Below are 10,087 nucleotides of genomic sequence, written 5' to 3'. Positions count from 1 at the left end.
GCTTGCGCTGTCTTTCCCACCGTACTTAAGCGAATTCCTGAAGTTTTTGAAGTTTTGAGCAATAAACATGGAGTTTTGTTTACCTAAAATTGAATGTAAAGAAGCAAATTACAACATTCATCTATTTGTTTTGAACGCCTTAACTGGTGGTGTAGTCATGGATCCATTGACTTACATGCAAAAGTTTTAAGAGTGACAGTTAAGGGGTCGAACTCTGATTCTTGGTTTGCTTCCTAAAGATACTACAGCTTTTTTGTAAAACGTCTTAAATCCCAAAGTTATCGGTACCCCTCCCCCCCCACTAACCCAGGACTTTTAGGACCTCTCTGCATCCCGTGCTGCTTTGCAGAAAAGGGAAGCCCTTTCTAACCATCAGAGACCGGTAATTAGAGGCAGGGGTTGAGTTGGAGCATCTCCATAATTGTTAAAAGTCCTCTTCACATGCTTGCTGAAGCCTGCTTTCTTAATTTAGTAAAGGAGGGAGGGAGTTGTGTGAATGGTGGTGGGTGGCAGGGGGTGAGGGGGGGGATATAAATGCATGGAACGGACCCTTTTCATCTGCAGAAACTTTGATCTTTCTTTTCTTTAACAGCCTGGAATAAAGGTGGTGAGCATTAGAAGTGTCTGTCTGATGTAGCCCAAGGTTCCCCCTAAACGTCCCCATTTGGACGCTTTGATGGACGTCTTACAATTGAGAGCGTTTTTTTTTTTTTGAAACCCCTTCTTCTTTTTCCAGAGAGGGGAGGTATTTGTGGGAGCTGAAACCTGCCAGAGCCCCTGCTTCTTGTGTTGTTTTCCTTGCAGCGTCTCAATTGAAACATCTCTCTCGGCTCAAGCTGTGTCAGTGAGTGCAGGGGCCTTGACATGAATGATGCTGAAATAGCAAAGAAAGCCCCACAGGTGGTCTGTTCACATGATCTCACATCTTTAAGGACCCTTAATCAAGGCTCTTTTTTTTTTGCTACAAATGTATCTGGTTTGGTCCCAATTAACCCAATGTGCTGGCATGGGATGATACACTGTAACCCTGTGGAGCATTGCCTTTGATTTGCCGCTCGGTGGTCACAGGAGAGGGTTTTTTTTGTAGTTTGGGACTTCGCTTTGACTCGGTTCCTTGACACTCGCATGGTAAATTCAACTTCCATTGGGTTCAGCACAGATGTGCATCTGTTTGCAGCATAAATCAGCCGTGTAAACCTGTAAGAAAGGACATCAGGCAAGAAATACTTCTTCTCTAGTGCACAAAAGGGCTAGCAAAGAGAGTTTTGCACAAAAGACTAACAGGTTGGAGTAATTTTACTCATCATTTGTGGATTTCTTTAAAAACTTGTGGTTCTGACTCAAAGAAATTGGATCCTGTGGCTTGTTTTTTTTTTTTTTTCTAATTTTCCTTTCAACTCCAAGTGTAACAACTCTGGCACAAATGTGTGTCTCCATCTAGTGGTGAAACCAGTACAGCACAGTCTGGTTTCACCACTAGATGAAACTCTCCAGAAAGTCCAACTCTAACTTGACACTTAACTGAACTGAACTTTTGCATTCGGAGTTAAAATTAAGATAATCGAAATTAATCAAAGTGACTAAGTCATGCAACTGTAAATATCTAATAAACATTTCCTTAAATAAGTTAAGGTGTTCCAAATGCTTTCCAAATTAACTTATTGGAACTCTTGGTTAAAAAAATAAAATAAAATAAAAAAAAAAATCTCTTAAGAAAAAAATATTGATTCAGGAAAACAACCTCAAACTGAAAAATCTGGAAAATCCAATCTTTAATTTGAGTAAAGTCTACATTCTTGCACAGAATGTAGACAATGTTTATAGCTCCATACCAAATACCATAATTTTGTGTCTGTTTCCTAAATAAACAAAGTGTAAAAACATATAATTTGAGGTGAAATCGAAATAAAATCTTATTTGAGGTAGAGTGGAGAAACTGCAATACAAAAATAAATAAAAACTTAAAGTATCAATCCGATTCTGATACTGACTTCTTTATCGGTATTTTTGGATCGATCCTCCCACCTTGTGATGCTGCCACCATGCTGTAGTGTATTTTGACTTCCTTCAAGCTGAGTTCCTTCTTCCCTCTGAGGCTCCACTGAGATGAAACTATGCACAGGTGGATTTTGTTTTAAAAATTTCAGATCACTTAGAAGTTTGAAAAGTATTTATTACTGTCCATCAATTACACCATTATACAACACTCTGTTGGGGTACATATCAGTAAAATATATTAACGTTTATGGTTGTCATGTGAGTAGTTTCCATGGCGTGGATATTTTTTTGCAAATTTGTGTTAATATGAGTAAGTGGAAGTGAAATATTCGTTGTACTTTTGTATACAAAGAACATGGAACCCATTTAGTTCAGTGTCGGGCTTTTTAAACTCTTACTCCATAAATTTTATTGTTCCCTTTTTAACATTAGAGACACCAGATGTTGGTGAATAAAATGGCCGTCGTTTGTTTTTTTTTTTTTGTTTTTTTTTTAAAGTTCCATCAAGACGAAACGTTATAGTTTCAGTGCGACGTGTCGCGAGTCATCCGAGTTAATCTGGAAACCGGTTTTAATCGGTTTCTAGATTAAAACCGATCCAAACAGAATCAGTTGTTTCTTTGATCTTTTGATTTGAAGACAGATTGCCACTGATGTTGTGCAGAAAGAACATAAAGTGTGATTAATTCTGCGTATAGGTCACGGTGTTTTATATATATAAAATGGGATCATTTTAGGAGTGAGCGCTGATTAAATAAGTGGCCCGCTCTCTGTGGTTTAGTAACACTGCACCCCCGCTGCCTCATCCAGCTCAAGAACCCGCTCCTCCACCGCATCCACCCCAAACCCAGCAGGAGTGGAACACAGTGTCCCTTTAGTTTCCCCTCTGACTGACTGACGCGGACATAAAAGCGGGGGGTGGGTTGACTGCTTTCATCCGAAGCGCCGGCTGTTTTCCCAGATTCGGCCCGGTGCGGGCGTGCTGAGCGAACCTCCAACCCAACAAAACAGTCCCGCTCGCGCGCTGCGCGCCGTGATGGATATGATGTCACAGGGGTGGTAACGGATGAATATTGAGCAGAACAATCTAACGTGATGAATGATCGGTCATGTAGTTTTTTTAACACTACATTTAACCGTTTTTGTTTCAGTCTTTAGAGCCAAGTAACCTGGCTGTTCTCCTCCCAGCCTCTTATAAAAGGACTTTGATGTGTCAAATTGGTGGACTGTCCCATTAATGTTGCAAATAGTACTGAAAGTTACATATTAGAGAGAAGCAGTTTCTATTGCCATCACTATCTAGTGTTATTATGGCAACGAAGGCCATCAGAAAGACACAGAGTGGCCTTTGCAGTCCACAAGATTACATTATCAGTGTATGAATGTGTATGAAGTCAGACAACTATGGCCGTAAAGCGTAAAACACTGACGGGTCAGTGTGACTAGAAAAGCTCCATGTGAATTCTGTGTATTTATTAGTGCATTCATAAATATAGGGGGTGCTAAATGTAAAATTTAAATGCAAAAGATTCAGCAGAAAGTTTTTTGATATTTAGATTTACATTTAGATCCAACATATAGATATATTTAGGGTTTAGATTGAATTTTTAGATTTAGATTTGAGGATTCAGATAGACATTTAACATTTAAATAGAAAGTTAACATTTAGATTTACATATTTCAATAGCAATTTTATATTTACAATTAACATTTAGGTATAGCATTTATAGATTTAACATTTAGTCACATAAATATATTTAGCATTTAGAGATAGATTTAACAGATTTGATGTCTAAAATTTAGATGTAATATTTAGATTTGCTCATATTTTGTTAAATGTAAATATGATAATATACAACTGTTTTTATTTAAGCATTTCCATTTTAAATATCAAAGTGAGCTAAATGAGAGAAAAGTAAACTAAGCTTTTTTTTATAATCTGATAATATTTTTTGCATTCAAATTTTACTCTTGGCGCCCCACACCCCATACTAAAAGTGTTTTGTTTTTACTAGGTTACATTGTATGTAACTAAATGTGGATGTACTGACAGATCCTGACACACGAGGGAGCCATTAACCTGTTATAGAACATAAACATGGACATGGATGTCATATTAATTTGCTTATTATTAATGATTTACTTAAATTGTCCCTACTCTACGCAATGATTAAATGAAAATAAATGAAATAAATTTACAGTTGAAACAGAAAACAGCCTTCAATACCATTAGCATATCAGAGGGACACAGAGATAGCTACTCATACGAATGGGCTTTGTGCAGCACTAATTAAGGTCCCACCAGCAACAACAGTTGGAAATTTAGTCACTGTATGAAGAGATTTTCATCCTGTATTTCAGAAAATTATCCTCGCTTTCCGTGTCAAAAACAAAACAAACATAAAACCAGAAAGCAAAATTAAAAACCCCAAAACATAAGCTTTAAAAGAAGAGGAAAGCTTTCATAAAACACAGTAGAACACAACAGAAGATTTTATTGGATGCAAATATGAAAAAAGATCCATCTAATCATCACTTTTTAAACACTAGCAACATTTTAAGCCCTTTTACTGACTGCTTTAGTTTGGCAGATATTAGGGGAGAAAAAAAGTTGCTTTTAAAACATTTATTAACCCGAGTTACAGCATATGATTAAACGAATGAAAAACACGTCATGTCTTAATGTTGTCATCCTCACAGTACCAGTCTGCTGTTATCATTCTGTGTCACCAGGGGGCAGCAGAATTTCAAAACACCGGTGTTGGAGAAGCAGCGAACACAAAACTTGATTGGAAAATAACACCTACAAGACGTATGCTTCGTGGAGGGAAAAAATCGCATCTGTCTCAAGTGTTTGTATGGCTCAGAACCATACAAACGTAATGAAAGCTGTGGCTGTTTCACACAAAATTATAAGAGAAGAAACAAAAAATTATTCAAAATCTGGGATTTATTGTGTTTGAGATTAAACTGCATGCGTCAAAGAAGGATTTATATCTCTTAATCTAAAAAAAAAATCCTACATTCCCACCACTCATTTTTATGTATTGTGTGGTGATTTTATAGAAAAATAAACCAACAGAAAGTAGTAGGTTGGAAAATTTTCTTCAAATAAGAGTTCAGGAAGTATTTGTATTCTTTGTGACACTAAAAAGTAAAACGTAGTTCAACCAGTGGCCTTCAGAAGTCACATAATTAGAAAACAGTCCATCTGCATGTAATGTCATCTCAGAGGTTTGTTGGAGAACACCAGTGAACAGAAGCATAGCAGTCAATGATAGAGTTCTGCTGAAGCTTAAAGCAGAGTTCGGTCCCGAGTACCTAAAATATCCTAAAGTTCAAATAATGTTCAGTTCATTATCTGAAGAAAAATGGAAGTAGCAGTGCATTAGTACGGTATAACACAGCTAGTGCACTACTCTTCCTGATCTGAAGTGTTGTTGAAGAAAAAAATAATCTGAAATCTGCAAAGCTCATTAGACACTACGAAGCTGTTAGAGATTATACATTGAGCCAAGACTGATTAATACGTCTCTTGAGATTTTTTTTAAGTCTAAAACAATTTCAAAACTTTGCATCCTTGTTTTTCTTCCACTTCCTAATTAAGTAGTACTTTGTTTTAATGTCCAACATAAAATCCAAATGTATAATACTAAAGGTTGTGATTGTAACGTGTCAAAATCTAGAAAGTTTAAGATGTTTTGTGAATATTTTTGCAACCTATTGTACATTAAGAGTAGCATATACACTGGCACAGTATCACAAAAATCTATGTTTATAAAACCTCAAATTGTTTTAGATTTTTTTTTTTTTGGTACAAGAATTTTAGCACTTAAGAATTTCATCAGAGAATTTAATTTAGATTAAAAGCCAGCCCAACTGAACAATGAAAGCATACACCAAAGACACTTTGGTGGAAGAATAAAAAAACTGTTCATCATTCATGCTTTTGTCTTTGGTTAAAAAAAAAAAAGGAAAAGCCATTTCACAGTCAGTGTTCAGCTCTCTTTACGAATCCAACATATGAGTCAGGAAGCTTTTGTTGTCCTCTTCAAAAAGACCACAAGACGAAGAAGGAGATCAAGAGCTATCTCTTTACACAAAGATAAGCCCCTCAGCTCTACAGCAACTCAGTCATATCAATGATTCATTTCAGTCATTTTGTGTAAACCGTTTAAAGTGGTTTCACTGGCTGTGTAAACACAGCGACACATCATCCTGTCCTTAACGGGGGAGTGTCACATTAATTTCGGGTTCGATCAAGGTGAAACTAAAGCCATAGCCGAAGCAGAGTGCAGAGATCCTGCGGGGGCAACAGCTAACACTCCTCTATTTCCAGTGTGGAAGTGTGCTGAGGTTTGTGCTCCTCTTGATCCCCTGGAGGCCCTGAAATAGAGTGACAAGCTGTCGCCGTAAATACTGGGCCCCTGCGGGGGAGCATAATTACTTAGTGATCCTATGTCAGCCTTTAGGGGCCTTCGTAGTGTCCTTCACTTTGCAGGAGGAATCTCTTTCCATCTATGGGCCGGGTGATGGCATTGCCTCTCGTTTTAGTTGAACCATCTGACCTGGTCCACTGGACTTTGACCTCACTGATCCATGCTCAAAAGCAGGGCTATCTATGTTGGGAATCATATGAAGGGATTTGAGAAGGGGCGGCGAACAGAGTCCAGGTCAAGACTTGGCTTTGTTGTGGACAGTGTTGGGGGGAAAATCCGTATGGAAACAAACAGGTGGGCTGCATTCTTTTAGGGTTTTGGGTTTGCTCAAGGTCGTCTTATTAGCCAGCGTCCAATCAGCTAGAAAGGGAAAAATCTGATTTTTCCCAATCAGTAAACACACCATGCATAACAACTACCAGGTTATACAAATACTGAAAATCTTTTATAGTTGCTATAGAGTGAAAAAGACTCAGTTATTTAGTAATTTTGTACTTCTGCAGTGGTTCACAACTGACTTGTTTGAAGTGCAGAAAGCAGCAGCCCATTCTGATTGGTGCATCTCTAATTATGATGTGTTGTGTCTCATGTTTATGTCTCCATTTCAGATTCTCAAACTAAACAGCAGCCTGGGTTTAAAGGAAAAAAAGAGGTAGACACATCACTGTAGTAAGGGGAACTACAGCGATGTGTGCCTAAAGCTCATACCCACTCTGATCTTTTCTCCTGACCACCTTCAACACTTTGAGGCTCAACACCATTTCCAAGTTCAAACAGCGAATACTGACCCACTCTCCGGGTACAGACTGAAGTTGTCATGGAAACATCCTTGACTGGTGCTACCGATTCCCCAGAGGGTCGTTTGAGGTCCAACCTGGGTGGAGGTGGGGGTTTAAGTCTGCTGTGTTTGCTGACTCTAATGGGTCTTGGCGTCCCTATGGTCTCCTGGGGGCAGAGGGCGACCTCGCTGCCATTCCTCTCCAGAACCTCCTCTTGGGAGATCAAGATGCCATTGTGATCACTGATGCAGCATGGAGGCTCTGAAGAGAAGGGGTGTGAGCAGTGTCCCAGGGTGGACGCCTTCGGACTTGAATGAAATTTCTCACCACTCCCGTGCCTCTTACTGAAACTTTCTGTTTTCTCGAGTTGGGCCTCTGTATCTTGTTGAGTAGTGGATGTGCTAGGATCTCTGCAAGTGGATGCCACACCAGCAGAGCGGAAGCAGCGCTCCTCTTCAAATATTTTCTCAACCATCATCTTCCTCTTGGTGTTGTGCTTCAGCGATCGCTTGACGGCCCAAATGAAATCCAGAAAATTGAGGAAAAGGGACAGAGCAGCCACAGCGAGCATCAAGTTCAGCATCACCGTCTTCTCGGTGGGCCTGGAGATGTAGCAGTCCACCTGGGTGGTGCATGGAGTGTGCTGGCACAGGAATCTCCTGGGGATGTAGAACCCGAACATGTAATAGTGAGCGGCCCCAAAGCCGGCTTCCAACAGCGTCCGGAACAGCAGATGGAGGATGTAGGCCCCCGTGAAGCACCGCAGCCCCCCTCTCTGCTCAACCACCACTGGCACCTTATTCACACACATTTTGTTGAACTGTTCCTTGTGGTCCTTGAACAGTTGAAAAGCTTTGGCATGTCCAGTTGAGTTCAGAGCCAAGGAGAGAGCGTTGGACACCTTGTGGATAACGTAGATGATGAAGATGACGTGAGGCAGACACAAGGTGACGAGCTGCACCAGCCAGAAACGGAAGAGGGAGACGGGCGAGAAAAGATCATAGCAGACGTTTGCACAACCGGGTTGGATGGTGTTACAGACAAATCTCTCCTGTTCATCCTGGTACAGAGGGTATCCAGCAAAGAGGAGGATCAGGACCCGGAGGAAGATCATTACAATGAGCCACAACTTTCCTGTGAAAAAAAATAAATCAAACACTAATATGAGAAGAAACACAACCTTTGAAAATGGTTGCTTTGATATTGCTTTATTTTAGCCTAAAACATCCAGATTGTTTAAGCGATATAAAGACAAGAGAAATTGACTTACCCATCAAAGTGATGCTGTGACTGATAGAGATAAAGAGGACCTCAGAGACACTTGATTCTACCATGGTTACTGGGCGTAAAGCTCTAAAAGCTCTCTCAAAATAAAGTTGGAAAAAGTCCTGCAGGTGACACTTCACTCTACATCTTTCAACTCATCCATCTTCCACCTCTACCATTCCTGCCAAAGGTCAGCTGGAGCGTGTGCTCAGTCCTTAAGGTTGAAATCCTTCCTGACCGACTCCAACAAACCAACAGTTTGACAGACCAAATGAAGTGCTCCGTCTTACTTCTTCATCTGCCCTTTGCAGCCAAACCGCCTGTCGCCAGAAAACAGAAGACAGGAGCACGCTCTATTGTCGGTCTATTCTTAACACATTTGCAGAAGCATGTTGCCGTCCTGGCATCGCAGAGATATTTTTGTGCTGTTGGCTCATTCTTACATCAAGCCTCTTGGCTTACTCGCTCCAAACTGGACTGGTCCTGAGTTTTTGGGGGTAATGACAAGCATGCTCACATCGACTCCTTCATAATCCTGGAGGAACTTGCTGTAACATAGATCAGCCACAGAACATACAGGTACGCAGACTTTGGAATCTTGCTCATGAAATAAAACCCGGTTTTAAATTGTTGTTTCCCCTTATGTGACCCTAGTTTATCGGGGAAGAAGGATTACAGCTGCTTCTTGCAGGTTGCATGGGAAATAAAAGTGTAATTAATCATTAATCAGATGGGAGACAGAAGCTTATTTTAGGACCACTGTTTACTTTACTAAAGACAGAATCAGAAACAATAGAGATCTCACAATTTAAAACTCAATGGTGGGAGAATTTGAGTTTTCCTAAAACTGACAAACTTACGTAAATGTTATTTTATGAAATACTTTATTGAAAAAGCATATGAATGCCAAATCAGACAAAGTGGGTGAGAATTCAAGCATTTCTCGTTGGTTGGATCCCCCACCCTCCATTTCCTTTATGCTCTTTTGCAGTTCATATTTTATATTAACTTTAACTTAAACAAGAGGACATCTGTATTTTTGTATGCAAACAACATTTAAACTCAGAAATTCACACTGAAATATCTCTATATATTACAATACACTGATGAAATCAGCTAACCATAGTGGAAATATTTAATTAAGGGAAGCACAGACTTCCATTTTTAGAGTCTCTCATAAGGCAGAGACGTCTCGCCAGAAGTTAACTACACTTTTATTGTGTGTGTATGTTGCTACAGTTATGAGACACATCTCACAGGCTTTAATTATTAAAGCTCTGTGGATTATTCCACTCGCAGTCGTGAGTCAGGATTAGCGCAGTTTATTTAAATTCAATTCGACTAACATTTTCACTCAGTTTGCATAGCGGCAGTCTGGGACTTTTCAAACTATGACTGACATGAAACAATGTGAGATTAATGATGTCTTGGTCGGATTTCATCATTTTGAAACGCATTCCACTGATCTGTTCCTTCAGATCAATCAAAGCTCCACTCCAGCAAGAGGAGCTCCAAAGTTATTTACATAAAGTTGGGTTGTGCACAAGAACGACATCGATGATAAATAGGTCAGGAGAAAGAAAAAAATAAAAAATAACACGTGAT

The 10,087-nt window shown here is 39.6% G+C and overlaps 1 protein-coding gene across 1 annotated transcript; it reads right to left on the bottom strand.

Moving 5' to 3' along the window:
- Window positions 1–4,468: 4,468 nt before the first annotated feature.
- gjd4 (gap junction protein delta 4) lies at window positions 4,469–10,031 on the bottom strand. The gene is made up of 2 exons (XM_088001479.1): window positions 8,487–10,031; window positions 4,469–8,350 (listed from the first exon to the last, which is right to left on the bottom strand). The coding sequence occupies exons 1-2, from the start codon at window positions 8,548–8,550 to the stop codon at window positions 7,140–7,142; spliced, it is 1,275 nt and encodes a 424-aa protein (XP_087857605.1). The 5' UTR covers window positions 8,551–10,031; the 3' UTR covers window positions 4,469–7,139.
- Between the last annotated feature and the right edge of the window lie 56 nt (window positions 10,032–10,087).

The sequence above is a fragment of the Poecilia mexicana genome, unplaced genomic scaffold, assembly GCF_051168715.1.
Source record: "Poecilia mexicana isolate PSO_F unplaced genomic scaffold, ASM5116871v1 scaffold_20, whole genome shotgun sequence".
Classification (NCBI taxonomy): Eukaryota; Metazoa; Chordata; class Actinopteri; order Cyprinodontiformes; family Poeciliidae; genus Poecilia; species Poecilia mexicana.
This window is presented reverse-complemented; position numbering and strand designations above follow the sequence as displayed.